The following is a 21,233-nucleotide window of genomic DNA, read 5'->3' on the forward strand; positions in this document are numbered from 1 at the left end:
TTGTTTCAGTCGCTATGATTCTATTTTTCATGCTTTATAAATCTGATTACCTTATAAAAGAAAACTGAAATTCTCAAAATTTTGATTTTTCTTGTGCATGTTTCTTCATAATAATTGTGTCCTTTTATGTATTAATTTATTTTTTATTTTTATTTATTTATTTATTTATTTATTTTACCTGTATTATTTGCCTTTCTGAGGGAGTTGCAATTAAATTTGGAAGAAATTTCTTACGTGGATTCCACAACTCAAATTATTTCCTCCATGCAATGAATACTACCTTTTCGATTTTTAAGTATCTCCAGAGTTATTAATTTTGCATCTTACAAAGATTTGGCAAATTGTAGTATGTCGTACACCTTTCCTATTATTTTACGCTAACCATATAAAGTAAGGGAATTAAAATTATCGTATGATTCGATACCTACCGTACGTGTTGGCAACGCTGCACAGATCATATATAAATGAAAAAGAAAAAGAAAACTTAGAAAAGTGAAATTGACAGCTGTTTTGTGATGTCAGTGTACGGTTTATGTTGACAAAAATATGAATGTTACAGGAACTAAAGGTAATGTTTATTTCATCATGATTGAAAAAACAAGTTTTTATCTATTAACTTGGTAAATCACACTTTTAGCGAGTTAAGATTTTTACAGTCACATCTTGGAAAGTTTACAGGTAAAATTGTGTACTTGACATAATTCTTTCACTATATGCTTTTCGAAAAAAGATTTGTAGTAATAGACCTGAAATTCATTTAATATAGGGTAAATTTAAAGGAACGACGACAAACGCCTGAAAAAAGAAGATATATTCGTTTATTGAAGTTGGGAAGGCTTCGTTTATTGAAGTTGGGAAGGCTACCACTTATCTAAGTTAAGTTACATCTTACATGTTTTAATGAAATATATTTACTTGAGGGTGTGCATCTTGGCAAATTTTTACTTTGACTCCAACTGTGATTTCAACCGATTCATGTGATCCGGTTCCCGGAGCAGTTTAGGAATCATTCCTAAACAGCTCCCGGAACCGGATCACATGAATCGATTACAATTACTAACACAGTGAAAGTAATGTACGATGTTAAGAATTATACTATAAGTACAAGGGCCACAATGTTACTATACTATGTTAAGAATTATACTATAAGTACAAGGGCCACAATGTTACTATACGAAGTTAATTATACTATAAGTACAAGGGCCACAATGTTACTAAACATCAATTCAGGTGAAGCGGTGACTATGAATTTTGAGATCTAATGGGGGCTACCGCCCCCCAACCCCCCCGCTCAAGTACCATAAAAACATCCAAAATAATAATAAATAATCACACCACTACTATAAAGCTAAGATAAGAAGGGAAAAATTTAAAAAAAAAACACTCGTCTCTAATCATAAATCAGTGCATGACAAAGAAAAAAAAAATTACATCTCAACAAGACAATAGGACAAGCAGCAGCAAACCAAATAATTTGCCTAATACTCAAATGCAAAACAAATCAAGAATAAAAATAATATGAATTAAAAAAAGAAAACACTCACCATTTCGCCATAGGAGAAATCTCATGAATAATGAACTCATAACTGCTGATTCCACACACGAAAAAATAAGATACCAAGAACACATGCACAGTACTCAACATTACTGAAAAATGTTCCTTTCCGCACACACGTCGTTTTATTAAACCGAGCACACTTGCTATTATTACAAACAAGAAACCAATAAACGTCCACTTTTAGAATACGTCGAAAATATCTTCAGTTTAGACCACAACTATGATAGGTTTTCTCTAACTCAATTCAACCAATTCAATTACGCGCTTCTCGCATGCCACAAACAACAGAACACACATACATGCACACAGAACATGTGACTACTAACCAACTACCATATGACTACACAGACACCTAGTGGGAAAAATATGAACTAAGACGTCACACCACAGGCACGAACAGTTCTAACAAGTGACTCACGCACAAACAGTTCCAGGAAGTAACTGAACCTATAAGAACCGATTAAAGTCACAGTTGGAGTCAAAGTAAAGACTTACCTGCATCTTTAATAGAGCCGTGTGTTCCATAAATTATACTTGAACTAGTTATAACAACCAAAACTTGGTATACTTAGAACCTGTGCTGTTCGCCTGCCCTCGTTTGCTGTTTCTCCGGCTTCAACGTTTTCTAGTGGCTTACGAAAGCAATCCCCTTGTGCGAGTGTACCTAGAAAAAGTAGAAAGTCACTGATGGAACTGGAGTTCTTCGTGCTATCCTGACTTACAGAGAAACTTCTGTTAGCAGGAAATGCACTCTTACTGCCTTAGATAGTGTTTCTTAAGGAAAGGGTAGCATTAATGAGTGTAGGACAAAATCCAAGCGGACAAAATCCAAGAGGACAAAATCCAAGCGGACAAAATCCAAGAGGACAAAATCCAAGCTAAATTCTGACAAGGCGGATAAAATCCAAGGAACAGTATCATGTGCGTAGCTGTGGTATGTGCCTGTGAACACCCTAATTAAATTGTATGTTTGTTTCTTTCTTCAATTGTCATGCATTCTAAAGTTTTTTCTGTAGTTCTTCAATTTATTGAAATAATATTTCATTTACATTTAAAGAACTGAAAATCGAATAAAATATGTGAGATTGACACAGTAAGAGTGCAGATGAGCTTTAATTACTCATAAAATAGTCTGGTCACTGCTACGACATGCCCAGGTGAATCCAATTTAGGGTGATCAGAAATATTTTGACTAAAAATAGTATACTCACATAAATTAACCAGAAAATGAAAGCACTGGCTTCCTATATCAGAGATAACAAATAACAGCAAAGCAGCCCAGTCTTAAAAAGAGTACACTACTTACTTAATTCTATTATATTTATTGAGAATTAAAGTAAAAATAAAATTAAAAAGATATAATTTAGATAAAAAATACTTCTCTACCCTCAAAGTATTTACTTCAGTTACACTTGTCAAAATAACCAATGATATAGTTTGTCTAGACACATTTTCACATTTCGATTTTCTAGATGATACCTTCACATTATTTAATTCACACACATTATTACATTATTAAAAATACACACTACATATTTCACATTTTGATCATTTCTGACGAAAATTTGATTAGTATATCATAATTATTTGTTTCAAAATATACATAAAACACTACCAACAAACAAATCAAGACTTCTGTATACCACCTCATAAGAATGGAATTAAAATACTCCAATGATTGGTCTCACAATAATATGCTGAGTGTCTTAGATGTATTATACTATATATAATAAAATTGAGAAGAAAATACATACTTTATAATGTATTTGTATACACATAATATTTTTACATACTTTCATATGGATGTGATAAGTAATTAAAGCTCATCTGCACTCTTACTGTGACAATCTTACATGTTTTATTGGATTTTCAGTTCTTTAAAAGTAAATGAAATGTTATTTCAATAAATTGAAGAATTACAGATAAAACTTTAGAATGCATGACAACTGAAGAAAGAAACAAACATACAATTTAATTAGGGTGTAAACAGGCACATATCACAGCTGTGAACATGATACTGTTCCTTGGATTTTGTCCGCCTTGTCAGAATTTAGCTTGGATTTTGGCCGCTTGGATTTTGTCCTCTTGGATTTTATCCGCTTGGATTTTGTCCGCGCCCCAGCATTAATAGGGTTAAGTTCGAAAGTTGGTCATCCGTTTCTAGCAAAAGTTTGAAAATTTACCGGGAAGAAACGAATAATTTGCTTGATAACATGTAAGGAGAGCGGAAATTTTGTTTATTTTTTATAAGTAAGCGGTTATAAACATGGAACAATTTGGCAACCGGAGAAAACAACTTATCGCAAGATTACCGCTTGGTTGGATTTTGGGGGAAAAGTAACGAGCATTTGTATTCTGAATATGGCTACAGGTGTACAGAGATGCTCCATTTGGTATCCTTACGCAGAGACGATAAATTACACTCTATTAATTTTAACAAAATAGATCCAAACTTACCTAACCCTAAGCTAACCCGACCCTACCCTACTTTATTATAATCAGGGTTGGCTGGTTTAAACAATGCTTTAAACATGTTGTTAAAAAAAAAAAAAAAAAAAAAAAAAACTGGTTTAAACCAAAACAAGAAAAATGTTCGTAAAAGTGTAAGTGTTCGTAAAGTCTTGATGAACACATATTAGTGGGTTATCACGTTTCACTCTCGTATATTATTCATATTATATTTAGACCTAAATTCCCCATTCATTACTCAGAGATTGCAATCAAAGAAAAATTCTAAATATTGTTTCGTTTTATTAACGTTTACTATTGATAAAATACATCGGAATGCCGTACTTTTTTGGGGGAGGGGGGGGGTGTCATACAAACCCTGCGAGAGGCATTTATTAAAATCAACAGTATCTTTGATATCTATTTATGTATAAATGGGTCAGAGCGAAAGTGAACTGAAATAATTCGTATCTTTATTCACTTTTCTTACTGATATGCAAATTAATTCGCCGTATTCCTTTAATGTAGACTAATAAAAGTCGTAGTGAACTAACTTGGATTAAGTTAGTTCTTCTGTACTCTGCAGTATTTTGAAACTGTCCATATGTAATTCTGTATGGACTGTCCATATGTAATGATTTCACTTGTGCAGCTGTTTATCTTTTTGTCGTTCTGAAATGACTCTTGACAATTATATTAACAAGTATGTAAATATGAGTACAACGTATTTTTATCAGGAGTCCTTCATGAGTGAATCGGCAGACGTATCGCATTTGTGGCCAATTAGTCCCGGTTTCGAGTTCAAATGGAGGACAATTCCTGTCGGATGTAAGCCGAGAAGCGGTTTGGATTCCGCTTCAAGCTTATATAACCCCTTCCAGCATAACCGGTTGTTGCATAATAACACCAAGGGGAAACAAGCTTATTTCTGTTCATATCTGATATAAATACATAGAGCAAATTATTTAAACCAAAAATACCTGGTTTAAACAAAAAAAAAAAAAACTTTTAAACCAAAAAACCGTTTTTTTGTTTTTTTCAATAAAAACCATGGTTTTTGTCAATCCTGATTATAACCCTTTAAAGTGGTCCCAAAAATGGATGGTTTTTAAATTATCGTAGCTGTCATTACCGCTCTTTGTCAAAGACCAGGCGAATGACCAACTTCGGAATAAATGTTTATTAATGAGTGCAGATATGGTTTAGGAAGGCTAATGTTCAGTATCTACCCCAATCTTGCACATATAAGGTCTCCAGTGTTACTTACTTTACAAAAAAATGCTGGGCGAGCGGAGGAACTTAGAAGCCCCGCTTTTCTACCTTTATCACAATTTAGTCAAAAACAAGCTTTTCGGTCCTGGAGGCATGAAACGAGTTGGGGGAGATACTGAATGCCATCCGGGCTGAGTATAAAACAAACCAACTTGTGTCAAGTACGCACTAAAAAGCACGAATTCTATTTAACGAAGTCTGGGCAGGAGCAAGTAGAGGGGTCAGAGCAGTAGCGAGAAGTGCGTCCGTAGGGACCACGCCCGTCAGCGATGGTGAGTATGCGCGTGAACTACATTTGACAACACGACTAACTTAGGCCGCGCCTCCATCGCTTCCGAATGCGAATTTCCCAGCACGTGTAAATAAATTGGAGTGCTTCGACTAGTTCCGACCTGCGAATTGCGAAAACCGACGAAAAGATGCGAATGCGAACGATCCCAACATGCTGGGATTGTTCGTCCGAATTAGTGCGAATGGATAGTCGTCTGCAGAAAAAATTGAGCTCTACATGAGAGAAGAAAGTTTGTTTTACGTGAAAGTAGACGACGTTGCGAGGTGCGGAGATAAAAATAAAAATAAAAATGGAAATAGATGTTGATGTTTTAATAAATTGTGTTTTTGATAAAGTTCCATTGTGGATCCAAGCTCATTCAGATCACCACAAACGACACGTCGTGAACAAATTATGGGCAGATGTAAGTAAAGAATTTGGAGCGGATAATTTTCTTTGTTTTCTCTTTAAAATATGAAGATTTAATTAATACACGAACCGACACTTTTTATCCAATTTATATTTCCTCTTCGTTCCTCAAATAATGATTTTACGAATACATGAAATTATTGACTAATATGTTTGAAATAGCAAAGACGGGTTTTTTTTATTCATGGAGAAAATTTTCTTAGAAAGTTGGTTGATTTTGCAATCGCTAATTCTATTTAGTTAATTTATTTTAAAGTGAAATTACGGTTATCACAGAAGCATAATAATAACAGGAGCGACATTCACCCTATTTTGCACACAAAGGAAATTAATAGATATTATTATTATTATTATTATTATTATTATTGCTCTGAAAACTTTAAGATATGAATTTGCAAGCAAAAATATTTCACATTGAAGGTTTGAAAGAGATATTGCAACTTGATTCGCATTCACAAAACTTCGGATGTAGTAGAGGCACATGAATTCGCAGTTCGCATTTGCGTTCGCAGTCGCATTCGGATGCAATCGAGGCGCGGCCTTATGTTTCACTACGATTTTCACCTTTTTTTTTTCTTTCTTCTCTACACCTTTGCACTACCACTAAGCCAACCAATTTCCTTTATTTCATGTCTCACTGTACCGCTGTTTCATGTTAAGCCATCAACTGATTAATTTCTTTTTGCTAATGGCTTATGCTCATGCCATTTCTGACATATTACATCACGATGAAGTAAGTCAAACTCTTGCAAAAATTTAATTACGTACATTTTCCTACAATCTTATGTGCTTACAAGCGCAAACTTTGTATTAAATATTCTCGCGTTGTACGCATGCTAAAGGTAAGATCAACATATATTGGGATTTCTTATATTTTCTTCTGTCGAAATCATAATTTATATTTGTTTCATAAATTTTACGAAAGTGTGCCCCCGTAAACCGTGATACCACTATTTTTTTTAAAGGCTTGGATAAGCCCCGCCGTGCGAAACCTATGTACTAAGTAAACAAAACTAAACCTGTTCATAAGTTATTATAGTCATTTTGAGAAGCTGGCGGAAGCTAATGGGATAAATGCCTTTTTTGAGACTAAATGATGATTGGAGAGAAATTTTTGTCATCATGTTTCTCTCAGTTTGATTCATACCTATCACAAATGTAAAGTTGGAAATATGTTATTCATTTCTAAGGCATTGGGTGGGTAATTCTGCGCTTTAGCGTTGTGAATTACAAACTAGTGATTTCAGGGTTACCACATTGCATTACACTAATTATGAAAGTAGCGGAACCATTGTAAGATATTAACATAGTTACATAAAAAGATGTTGCTGGTGCTCACAATTAAATATGTAATTTGCAGTCATCGTGTTCCAATGAATGACTACTATATATAGGTTGCTATGTATAGCATATATATTAACTTCACCTTTAAACGCCTGGCAGGAATTTGAACGAAATTATAGACTCTCATGTTGGGGGCTCTGGTGACCCTCCCTAATTATCACAGAATCATAGTTGATATATCGTTGGGAAGCTTATCGAATACAGATTCCAATGAGGTAATATTTGTACAATTCCCGCTCTATTCGTAGAAGAAAAAGACGAAAACTGCTTAAAAATATGGAAAAAATAGATTTTTGAAGGCCCTGGTAACCTTTGCAGTTACCCTGCGCTGGCAAAATGATGACAATGTATAGGCAACACACTTGTGACATTAATATTAAAAAGTGGTAGCCATTGCTGCAGTACAAAGGAAGATAAAAATTCAGAACGAAATGCCTATAAAAACGTCCTGTGTATCATTTTCAAAAGGCTGTTGCAGCTCTTCGCGTTAGCAGCCCTGGTGATCCCTAATTATCAGAGTCATGATTGATAAATCGTTAGAAAGTTTATGGAACACAGAATCCAACAAGATAACATTTTGGCAATTCCCGCACTATTCGTAGAAGTAGTTTTATGTGGAACCGTTCTGAAAATAAATGCAATTTACGTCAAAAAACTGAGACTCAAAATATTGGCCAACTTTGCCTGCCCCCTCTCTCATAGAAGCAACAAGTACACATACAGGGTATTACCATGTAGTGGACTTCTTCATTGCTTCACATGCTAATTTTTATGAATGTACTCCCAAGGAAGGGAGGAATGGCGCCGATAAAACTGATGCAAAAAAAAAAAAAAAAAAAAAAAATCCTCCCCTTTTGCTGTGGTACTCCCAAATACATAAAATGGATATGGGCAGAAAGCTTCATCGTTCAGGAACACATTGATACCAAAGTTATCTTCCTAGGGGCTGAGCTACTAAAGTTTAAAGCATAAACACAGCAGTTGCGTTAATGGACGTTTCAAGGTTAATAGCCAGTATGCTCCTCCTTCTCAGCTGCTCTAGTAGCTAACACGTCCTTTAGTTCGATTCCTATTCGTACATCGCTTCCTATCATAATTAAATCTTCGTAATCAACTTGTTACTATTTCATATAATCTTCATTAACACAATCAAGGTATCTGTAATTCTAATTTCATTTTTAACTAACTATTATTTGCACAGTCGACTACATTTTTCAACTCATAAGACAGTTCCCAAATTCATGAACACTTTCTACCCCACAATCTTATTCCTAATATCCAACATAGATGAGTGAAATAATCTATGAGTTATTGTTATCTAGAATCTAAATATGGATCAAGCAGGAGCAAATTTCCATTTATTCAATCTTCCAAATTTTCAACATATTCCAAATTTCAATCTTCTTCATATTCCAAATTTTGACCTGTTATTGCATCGAAATATTTTTCAAAGTTAAAGCTGTTATTTGCATCACCCGGGCTTTTTAGCAGCGGTAGGTATCATTTGTGATCGTGTTATTTTTATGATATGAATGAAATAATATATAAGCCACAGTTTTGTGAATTCCTGAAGAGTATACTGTTACTAATATATATATATATATATATATATATATATATATATATATATATATATAAAGAGAGAGAGTTAAATATTTTGAACAGTTTATTCAAAAAGTTATTCCAAAAATGAATAATTTTCATTACACTTCTCGATTATTTGTGGAAGTGATATGTGGTATAACAAAGATTGATATGTAGATATGATTTTTCATAATAGACCCAGTGAATAATATGTTGGTTGTTATTCTTTTTAAATGCCCGACGGTTATGCCCTTTAGAATAAAGGAAACGGATGATTAATAAAAATGAACGATGATGAAATAAAATTTCCGTGCTCTCTTATCGGGATCCGACTCACGTGTGTCTTCACCGGAAATCGAAACCAGGACCCTTTGATCACAAGGCAAAGAGTGTGGGAAGAAAAACATCAGATCACCATCATCAATTCACTTCTGTCTGGCACATAGTGGCGCTTAAACCCATATCACTGAAACACATGCAGGCGTGAGTAAGGACCTGGAGAGGTAATTACAGCCTTTCTTGTTATGTAGCGTCACTGGTGTCGTCTTTCTTCCACGCTGCATTTACTTGGCGTTGTGCAGCGTTAGAATTACTTCTGGTGGCGAAAATTGGAACCAATTTTGTTTTCTACATCAATCGCTTCTGCATATTCCCAAATATATTCCTACCAAGTTTGGTTGCATTCTGTCGAGTGGTTACGTCTCCAGAGTTCTCTGAACAGCGATACTTATTTTATGACAACCTGGTACGCATGAGCAGTTGATTACTATTTGTCTCTATAAAATAAATGTTCTCGTATAGAAATATTCACCGTTATTTGCTCCTTAAATATGTCAACGTCATGCGCCACCTGTCATGAAAGTCAGGAAATTTTCTGCCAAAGGTCAGGGAAATAGATTTCTCCAGATTAGTGGGAATCCTGTAAAGCCTTTTCCATTCGTATTTAAGTATTATCCTCACAATGTTTCAATCCTCTCTGAAATGTTTCAATGTTTCAATCCTCTCCTCAACTGAGCCGCATTTTTTTAAAAAATTGCATTATTATATCACTTCAAAGTCTGTAAATAGAAAAATCGGTACCAAGTGTTCCGCAGTACACTTCCGTAAATTCTGTTCACCACTCCTAAATTTCTGTGCAAACAAACTGTTGCCGTAACTTCCCCGGCTTGTTAGTATCTACCGTTGTTGTTGCTTAAACCTATTTTATGGGCTTGCAAAATAATGGTATAAATGTCACTTTACCTTTCCACCCTCAGAGCACTGGAAATGTCAGTTGAGTAATTTTTGTGATTGAAAGCACCTTTGTACAATATTAAGACTTGATCACTTGCTGCTTTTCTCTATAATTAAACAGCCTCCCTGTTGAATTGTGACATTGACACTGTTGTTTTTGTTTTAATTTTCTATGTTACTTTAATAGTCGTAGTACTTGTAATTTCTTTTCAATTTTTATTCCCTAAAACGTCTTCCCAAACTATGGTTTACGTACTGCTTATGGAGACCAATGTTGATATTTGTTTTCTGTGTGAGAAAACATTGTTTTCATTACCTGTTCAAATGTCCTATGTACATTATTTACACTTGAAAAATGATGATAATAATAAAATAAGAAGTACTCATATTCAGTTGTGGTTAACTAATTTTTAAATCATTACATTGTTCCACTGATGATCCAAATTCCCGCTATCCAGGTTCAGTTCAGGTCTTCTTGTACTAATGAAGGAAGATTCGAAAACATTTCTATCAGCACTATTTGAGCAAGAATGTAAGGCTCTGGCTCGCGTACGTAACGTTTGGGAACCGCCGTATGGGCGCGAGCGAAATTAAAAAGTCGTCATATTAGGCGCTGAATACTAAGTTCGAATCAAGATATCACAAGGTGTCTACTGTAGTGGAACTCCTTGAATTATACTGGATTTTGTTTTACATACTAGAAATACTGGAATTTCAAAATTCTGAAAACTTAATTAACAATTGGGCCGCGGTGGCTCAGTGGTAGAGCGTTCACCTCTGGTGCTTGGGGTCCCGGGTTCGATCCCAGCCCCCGTCAAGTGAACTTTGTGGTGGACAAACACCGTGGGCGTGGGTTTTCTCGGGTTTCTCCCACTTCATTCATTATTCATCATCACCGTCTCCTTTAGCCTAACCGGCATAATCGTGGGACGTAAAACTGAAAGATTTCATTTCATTTTTTAATTAACAATTAAATTTTGTAAATTTAAGTTTCAACCAAAGTCAAAGTGTGCTGTTTCTTTGATAACTTTTCTAGCCACAGGTAAGTACACCAGACTAGATATGATTGACTACATTGCATACATAGTGGACCTATTCCATTAAAGAACTTAAAGCAGGCCTACTCTGTAGTAATTATGCAATCAGTGCGAATGTCAAACACATTTTTAGTGGTTAAATGATCAATATATATACACTTAACTATTATTTTTCACTTTGAAATCGTTCTTTTTTCCTTTCGCCACTTTCTTTAATGCAGATTAAATGCTTGCCATGGGACGAAAAAAAAAGTGTGTTAAGTTTTGATTTTTGTATTGGAATGTTAATAATAATAATAAAAATAAAAAAAAAACTGATACCAGAAATATGACATACTGCAGTTCCTAAACTCAATGTCTTAGACACCGTGTATTAACATCTTTCCCTCCACTCGAATGTGCGGAAATCTTTCATTGGTAGTTCTTTATTGGACTTAAGGAAGAGAAGTGTTTGGCAAACGTAATACCAAAGAAAACAAGTTTTAATATTCATAAGCATGTAATTGTTAACTTTTTAAAAAAAAAAAAAAAAAAAAAAAAAATACAAAAATCAATATGTTTTAATTAACATTAACAAAATTATCAACAGTTCGTCTGATTCCTTCATTTCCTAGCGTTCTTATATAATACAAAAATTAGATCAACATGTTGAAGTACAAGAATCGTGAACAAACGGAAAATCAATCCATGCCGACGTTCTGGGCTAACCCTCTTAAATACTCAATGAATTCAACGTTACCAAAATTATTTATAATTTTACTGATTCTGTTATCGGTTTTTATGTATTTCTATCTAGGACAAAAACAGGAAGTTCCTGGATTTCATTTGTAATAATCTGAGATGGCAGTTCTGTCGTTGTCTCTGCCCTGCGTTTAATTGCATTTCGAACTCTTGCAACAAAAAACCCCGAAGCATCACTATCATGGCTGTGATCGTTCATTCTTCGTAGCAGCTGTGAAGAAAGAAAAAAAAAATCAGCAGCAGTGCACAACGGTAGGAGCATTCCATACCTTTGAAGTAACAAATCACCGTCTTTATACCAACACTAACACACATAATATACCCATTTTTTCGAATGTAACACGTGTTCGAATTTAAGGCGCACCGGAATTTTCAATAATAATAATAATAATAATAATAATAATAATAATAATAACGTATCTTAAACGCAAGACTTGCAAAATTCTTGCAACAATACAAGACCAGGGGTGCGGATGCAAGACCAAGACCGTGCTGGTCTTGGTCTTGCTTTTGCTCATCATCACACAATAGTAATCATACGAACTGCAGACAAATTTTCAAAACTGCAACCTGGATTGGTGGCGTAAACCTGACACAACACATTTTTGTTTTGGAATATGTCAAAACTATGTCTATATAGACGCAAACGAACATGGTGTGTTTAAAATTCAGAATTTTAAAAATTTATCTAAGGGTTTCCTATAGTTATACTGGGTCTGGGCATTCGTTTGTCAAAGGATACCCAAACCAGGCCTAAACAAATACCACAAACGCTAAAAGCAAAAAAAAAAAAAATTAATAAAAAAAAATAAAAACTATAGGCTTACTTTTTCAGTAATAATGAATGGATTAAGGAGCGTGCGACAGGCACAACCCACTTATTACTTTTAATAACCAGACTAGACCTAAGCAAACAAATTGTGTAAGCAAATTTTTGAAACTGAAACATGGAAACGAAACTTGAAATTCCAAAATTTTAAAAATGTAGAAGACGGATGCTCAGAGTGCCCACGTTCATACTTGGACTGGACATTTGTCAAAAGGCTGCCAAACTAGTCCTAAACCAAAGCCAGAAAAACGGAAGTGCTTAGTTATTTTTTTAAATCAATATTACTTTTCAAAATATTAATAAGATGAACATTCATTGTACTTTTTACATTCAAGCGATAACGCAAACTATTTCAATAAATATTACGAACGAATATAATTATTTGTTTATTGATAAATTAGTTAATATTGCAATTCAAATATCGAGTTATGTCCTTGAACTATGTATCAATAACATTTACTTACCTGCCCAGTTGTGGCGTCTGTGTGAACACGAGCTTTACACCTTTCCGCCTTTCTTTCACATCAGTAAAAAATTTTTGTTCCAACCATGCTGCCCTTGTCGAAAACATACTGAAACCCGTAGTCTTCTAATTTAAACCTTTCCCTTTTTGATAACACTTCCATACTTCACACTGAAATCAGACTGAGGAAACCACATTTCATAAGCACACTCACTAGACAAACATTAAAATCCTGCACAAGCCGACTCAAATATATAGGGGGCCTCATTAAAAGTATCGAAAATTAAACAAAACAATTGAATTGTTTTGATTGGCTGTTTATCATGAAGAACATGTTCTGATTGGTTCTAGAGAGCCAATCAAAGCTTTCTTTGCTCTCCCGTCTTCCACAACTTTTAGTTAGACGGGATGGTGCAGCAAATGCAAATTTTAAAAGATTTTTATTTAATTTAGATGAGTAAATAAGATAGAGATAGAAAATAGATAGATAAATGATGTGAGATAAAGATAGACGTGTAAGAAATGTATATATCGTGATTCGCGCTTAGTTTTCAGTGCCTAGCTTACTTTATATGTCATAAATTGTGATTTTTACTATGTACCTCGCTCCCAAACGTCCTGTCCCGCTTTGGCTCTGTTGTTTGAAGATGTCTGGACAGTTCTGATGCTGGGGGCTCTTCACTTCACGCATCCCTTAGTTGTCAATTGAGTATTTGATATTTGTGATTTTATGTAAAGGTAAGGACTTTTCCTTACCTATAAATTAGGAAAACGAGATAATCTTACTATCAAACTTACATTCTATCACACATGTTCTTCAGCAGTGATCGCAAAATCTCGATCGCGTGCTACTAGTAGCTCACGGGGACATTTTGGGTAGGATCGTGTTAACGCTCCGGTTCGCTAACCTTGATCAGTGTTGCCAATTTGGGCTAAAAGTCGCTAAATCTAGAAGATTCGACTTCCAGAAAAACTTCTTGATGACAAAAAACGTTCCATCCTTCTCATTAAAGTTAATAAGTTTGTTAAAAAGATCTGTTATTATATTTGTTATTTATTACGAACTACGCTTCAATTTCTTTCTTATGTACAATTCAGTTTCAGTTTCTTTTCTTATATACAGTTTAATTAAAATTGATTTCATATTTACTAGAGATGTAAGTTTAGAGGCAATAATATATATTTTAATTTGGTAGTTCTTTTGTACATAGGATTAAAAATAATACGGTAGCTCAAAAGCGTCGTAAGTTTGGCGACCACTGTTCTACAGGATGGACAAGAAGAAAATTTCATACGTCGTGTTTTTATATAATAACAAGTTTCTGTATTTTCGCTGAGAAAGAATATCTTGAAACCGTTCGTAGATTTTGTCTTTTGGGTGTTTTACTATATGGGAATTTGTATCTACTGTTAATGTTTTGTTTCCTTCTTTCTTTAGATCAGCCAACTCCTGGATGGAATGATCCCCCAATTTTCTCTTATGATGCCACATCAACGCCGCAGCCAGCCGCTCCAAGGAAAAGCGGGCTTCTGAATAAGCGAGTGGCATTTCCTATGAGTTCATCGGCGACAACAAACAAGAGCAATACACCAAAACCTGCTACTAGAGTAGCCACTCCTCCACTTCCTGGTACGCCACCACTACCACCATCTACCGCACCTTCACAAGAAGTGAAAAGTTCGACGCTGCTTCCGAATGCATCATCTGAGACAAGGATTGGAAAAGAAGAAGCCTTATCACAAACAATGGCCAATCTAGAAGAAATAGTGAAAGATTTTAAAGCAACAGCTAAGGTGAGAAGTACATGGATACCGTATAGATCGTATTTCTCCGCTTGAGACTGAGAGTGCGGCGCGTTGTTGACAAGTGCTGTATTTGGTCGAGAAATTAGGGTTATCAGAAGATTATTAGAATTCATAAATTGTCGTTTTCTTTTTAACTGAAATTAAAAATTAATGAATTAATAGGAGTTGAAATTTCTTTATACATGAAGGTTCGTATTTCTACGTATATTCTATCATATAGAAAGTAAAAGGTATCTTACATCGCTTATGTTCAATTTATTTTTGGCAGTGATATCTGTTGAACAACTCTACAACCTCTAGAGCCATTTTCTCAGACGTTCCTCCTCACTTGTCTAGTGATTAGCGCGCACGCCTTTGGTGCAAAGAGTCCCAGGTTCAATTCCTGCGGAGAGAATCTTGAAATATGAACGCATTTGGAATCCACCTTAAGCTGTAGATCAACGTCTCATATAACCTCCGTGCCAGGAAAGCATGCTAAACTTCAATAAACAACATTTTCCGCAGATGTCCGTGGAAGAATAGCTTGGCATGTCCTGTTGAACGTTTTCCTTTCTTGAACTATAAAATGTGCTGTTAGTTCTAGAGTATCTAAAGTTTTTGTTACGGAAGTTATTGGATTCATATTTATTATTAGAGAACTACTTAGTTTCTTCTTGTGTTGTAAAACTATGGTAGAGTCCCACTATGCTAATGCAATATTAAAACTGAAATTAGTAGATATATAACTTCCGACTGCGATAGAGAGATAATGTGAGATGGATCGTATTCATCGGACAATGAATGTACATCAAAAACAGTTTTTTCTCTATCTTTTACAATTAATACTATGTAGGAAACAATATTAAAGCTGGAAGTTGTACTAGATTTTACTGCCTCCAGTTTCAGTTCAATAATAATGCTGAAATGAAATCTATTTTTGGATTCGGAATCCATACCAATTACTGTATGTCGCCTCCTATTACCATTTCCGCTGTATGAGACTCAGTATTACGTGGGTCGTTCAATATATGTTTCCCTAAGGTGTAAAATATTTATTTTTAAAGATGCATTTGTAAACTACACATACATGTGTAGGTAGGATCTTTCTCACCTCTCACATAATCCCCATTCAGATTTAGGTATCTGTCTCAGCGTTGCACTAATTTGTCCAAACCCTTTGCGAAAAATCTCTCTGGCTATTTAGCACTCTTCTCACATTCTGCTTTACTTCAGGGGGCGCGGTGGCTCAGTGGTAGAGCGTTCACCTCCGGTGCTTGGGGTCCCTGGTTCGATCCCTACTCGCGCCGTGTGGACTTTGTGGTGGACAAACACCGTGTTCGTGGGTTTTCTCGGGGTTCTCCCGTTTCCTCCCACTTTCTTCATTCCACCATTTCACTCATTTCTCATTATCACCGTCTCCTTTAGCCTAACCGGCATTACCGTGGGACGTTAAACTTAAAGATTTCATTTCATTTCATTTTTCTGCTTTACTTCCTCATCTGTTTCGAAACGTTCACGTTGCAATGCAGACTTTTACACCAGAAAAAGATTAAAGTAACTTGGCGCTAAATTGAGGCTGTATGGAGAATGGGTCAGCCGTTCCCACTCTTAATTCTTCAATTTTGTATCTTGTTTGCGTAGTGAGTGGGGTTGGGCATTATCGTCAAGAACAAGAGACCAGAGGCCTATTCCGCCATTGAACTTTGCAGCTTTTCACTTTCACTTTGCAAAATTTGCAGAGTGAAAAAGTTTTGAGTTTCACTATTATTTTAAAGAGCTTGGCAACTAGATGTTCTCCAATTGCAAAGTGGCGAAGTCTTTTCAAAGTCACAGTTGAATGTTGAAATGCGACTTTAAGCGCTGTATTCTAGTTAGTAATTTGCAAGGATTCCTGATAGGAATTTTAGTAAATTATTTCAGAAATGTGAAAAAAGATGTTGATGAGAAGAAAATAGCAGTTCTTCAGGTGGTCAAAGAAAAACATAATATATTGTTTGATTCATTTAAAGACACAAGTTGACCAAAACTATACTATATCTGGAAACGTAACGTTTATAATAGAGTTAACAACACCATGCACTGTTCTACAAACAACTGCTTTTTGAGACATCGTGCGTTTGTTCTAGTCCGTGCATTTTGAGCCAATGAAGGCAAAGAAGTATTTGCTTTTGTTTGCCGATCCCAAACGTTTCAATACTCTCGCGCTACCCTAACCAGTTGTTTTAAGTTGGTCATGAAAAATGTACAGAAAAAAATGGGCATGCTTTAATTTGCCCATTTGATGTCGAGAACAGAACCCAACCAACCCCTGTGGGGCCTCTAACCCGTTGCTACTACTACTACTACTACTTTTACTACTATGGACCCGTATAGTGAAACTGCACGCTTCTTTTAATGAAAAACTGTTTGGAAAATTTAAAAAAAAAAAAAAAAAAAAACTTGGCGGGGTTTGAATCCACGCCAAAAGCGACTTTCATTATTAGCCCGCTCGGCAAATCACTTTTTTTTTTTTACTTATTTTCAATCTTATTTTAATTTTTTAAAAAAGTGTTATAAACATAAAAAAAATAAAAACTTGCTTGGGCTGGGTTTGAATCCTCGCCGAAAGCAACTTTCATTACTACCCAGCTCGCTAGCACGCTCGGCTACGAAGGCTGACATCTGTCGTTTGCTTTCTGCTATGTGTATTTCATGATTCTTGATGTCTTATCTGGATCGGCCAATAAGATTAGAGGAAACCTGTAACGTTTGAGATCCGCAAATATGTTTGCTGTCTTGCTGTAAGGGCTTTACTACGTTTTATTGTTCTTTCCAAAGCTGGTCCAATGTGCTCCAATACGAATTCTACTTGCTCATTTGTCAAACGAAAGCATTCTTTAAACTAAAATAAATTCATGCCGTGGAAGTTGATTCTGTTTTTATACACTGTCTTAGGAATCGCATCCTCACTTGGTTCACCACTTGATGAATATAATAAGCTCGGAAACATTTTCAAAGGAAAATGGCTCTTTGTCAATCATTCAGGCAAAGCGAAACTTCTCTTTGCTAAATACGACACGGAACAAAAGTCGGATATTTCTGCAAAGTCTTTGCAGGTTTTCGCTTTTCACTTTGCAGGAATATTTTTTCGCAGAACATAAACCTTGCTGCAAAGCGCAAAGTAAAAAGTTGCGAAGTTCAATGGTGGAATAGGCCCCAGGTTGCTTATATGGAATTGCATTTCCGTGAAGAAAAGTTCGACATAAGTGACCAGGTCTCCTGTGATCTGCTGATAAAGAAGTGAAGCAGAATGTGAGAAGAGTTGTAAATAACCAGAGCCCTGATTTTTTTGTAAAGGGTTTGAACAAATTGGTGCAACGGTGAGAATTTCAATAGCGCTTCACCTACACATGTATGTATAATTCACAAATGTATCTTACATATATATACTCGAGGAAGGATCAAATGAAAACCTTAAAAGTGCAATAAATATTAGAGTGTAACTATGAAAAGGAATTCTTACCTCTTATCTTTCAACGTAATCCCCTTGACGTTCAATGCAAGTATTCCACCGTTTCGGAAGTGCATGGATACCTCGGTGGAAGAATTCTTTTGATCGAGATTGTAGCCACTTGTGCACGGCATTTTTCATTTCTTCTTCACTATTGAAATGTTTGCCGCCCATCGCTTCTTTGAGTAGTCCAAACAAATGAAAGTCACTGGCGGCAAGGTCTGGTGAATAGGGTGGATGAATGAGACACTCACATTTGATGTCATCGATAGTGTCAACGGTCAAACGAGCAGTATGCGGTCGGGCGTTGCCATGCTGTAGGAGTACTCCTGAGGACAAAATTCCTCGCCGTTTACGCCTGATTGCAGGGCGAAGTTGATTTTTCAGCATGTTCGTATACGAGACACTGGTTACTGCCACTCCTTTTTCCATGTACTGTTCCAAAATTATTCCATTAGAATCCCAGAAGAGAGTGAGCATGACCTTTCCTGCTGATGGTTGAGTGCGGAATATTTTTGGTTTCGGCGAAGAGCTATGCCGCCATTCCTTGCTCGCTTTCTTGGTTTTTGGTTGATGATAGTGAACCCAGGTCTCATCGCCTGTAACAATCCTGTCCAGAAATGCATCACCCTCGGCGTTGAAGCGACGCAAAAGTTATTCCAGGCGTCGACGCGACGATCTTTCAATTCAGCAGTCAACTGACGTGGGACTCATCTTGCTGATACGTTATTGAAATACAGAACATTATGCACAATGTGTTGAGCTGAACCAAACCTAATCTTCATTATTGTTGCGATTTCTTTCAGGGTAATACGCCTGTTGTCCTTTACAAGCTGTTCCACTAGCGCATTGTTGTTGTCGGTCACTACGCGGTGAGCTTGTCCCGGTCGAGGAGCAACCTCTACAGATGTTACGCCATTTTTAAACTTCCTACACCACTCGTATACTTGCTGCAGGAACAAACACGAATCACCATACTTTGCTGCCATCCTTCGATTAATTTCAGTTGGTTTCACACCTTCACTACTCAAAAACCGGATCATCGAACGCTGTTCTAATGCAGTGCATGTGGACCGTGAGGCGGTCATCTTGAAACTGCTCCTGAGCTAGCGCTCGTTTGACTAGACTCTTCTGCCACCTACCGAAGAAAGATAATACTGTAAGAAACAATATTGCCAACTTTCAAAGCAATAGCACAACATTTGAAATTTATAATAAACTTTTAAGGTTTTCATTTGATCCTTCCTCGTATATATATATATATATATATATATATATATATATATATATATATATATATATATATATATATATATATATATATATATATATATATATATATATATATATTACATATTACAGCGTAGGGAAACTTTTATATTGAACGAACCACGTAGAATCGAAAGTGGTAGTTAATTCCTATCACTTATGGTTGCAATAGAGGACTAAAGTCGAAAATGGAGCCTATTGCTGCGTTATCGAACTCATTTCAGAAAACTTGTTCTCGCTATCTATTATCGTTTGTTACTATACACTACTTCCGACTTGTATAGAGGAATAAAAGTCGAGATGCAAGTTATTCGTAGGACGGTTAATCTATATCAAAAAGTTATTTTCCGCTATCTCATTGTTTTTTCTCTATGGAAATCAAGTAGTAAATTTATACCACTTCCGATTTTAGTAGAGAGAAATCGATGGCGATGGAATAAGTTTTTGAGATACAGTATCTGTTTCCAGTTCTGTAACTATCTTACCTACAGTGGACTTATATTAATGTAAGTATTAAAATTGGAGAAGAAAATTTTCTCGAATACGCTATAAATATCAGGAAAGAATAACTGCAACGGATAAATTTAAGTTACGCAATGTAAAGTATCTTTCACTCTTTATTTTCATATTGTTTAATTTCTTCCATGTTATTAAAAGCTAACTTACACACTGTGCATGAAGTTATATTGAAAACTAATAAACTGTCGCAGTTGCATTCGAAAGAACAGATTACGTTAAGTAACAGAAATATATATATCTAACAGCGTAGTTCGGTCAAGAATTGAAAATTACCCTTCGTCGCACTCTTACGCGTTACGTGCAATACGTTAGCGGTATTAACCGGATGGCATTCGCCTACAGCGGGAAGAGAAGAATTTTGATAGTCTTTAAATTTGAAGCACAAACAGTTTAATTTGTTGTTAAAGAAATATTTATGTATTCCAGTTGAAAGGAGAAATATTTTTTTTAAATGTTACTAGATTAAGGAAAATGGGTTCACTGTTTACCTTCTGATACGAACATTAATTGCACTGGTCTGCGTCTACCATATCATTTACAGGAGCTTATGTGCCGTATTCTCAGCCACGAGCGGGAAACGACGATCTAAGCTGTTACACGAACATATAAGATTATATGCTTGATCTAAGCTGTTACAGCTCCCACACCAGACAACAGCGGCGGTGTTTTCTGCACAGTAGAGCTATTCACTATGCTTGATGAAGAAAAAAAAATCCTGCCCTAAAGGTATTCATAAAGTGATAAGATAAAACATGACAGCAAATTTCAATTGCAAAGTATAAAACGACTTGCAGACATAGACATTCTCGTGATATTTGCTATATATTGATTGGCTGAAATGAAGTTACAGATAGAAAAGTTTGTGCAGAGATTCACAGAGAAATTTGCGTGAAAATCTCTGAGCGGCAGTTTAAATAGGTGGTAGATAGAGTAAGTATCCTCATAGATAATGTGTGTCTCA

The 21,233-nt window shown here is 35.6% G+C and overlaps 1 protein-coding gene across 1 annotated transcript in view; it reads left to right on the forward strand.

Annotated features, from left to right (window-relative positions):
* The first annotated feature begins 409 nt into the window (after window positions 1-409).
* The window catches only part of LOC145681040 (steroid receptor RNA activator 1-like), a 41,578-nt gene continuing 20,754 nt past the window's right edge, over window positions 410-21,233 (forward strand). Inside the window, exons 1-2 of the mRNA XM_081752361.1 lie at window positions 410-568; window positions 14,648-15,003. Of these exons, the coding sequence (XP_081608487.1) occupies window positions 547-568; window positions 14,648-15,003 (378 nt within the window). The 5' untranslated portion in view covers window positions 410-546. The remainder of the gene's footprint in view (window positions 569-14,647; window positions 15,004-21,233) is intronic.

Source organism: Thermobia domestica, chromosome 3 (assembly GCF_964235325.1).
Source record: "Thermobia domestica chromosome 3, izTheDome1.hap1.1, whole genome shotgun sequence".
Lineage (NCBI taxonomy): Eukaryota > Metazoa > Arthropoda > Insecta > Zygentoma > Lepismatidae > Thermobia > Thermobia domestica.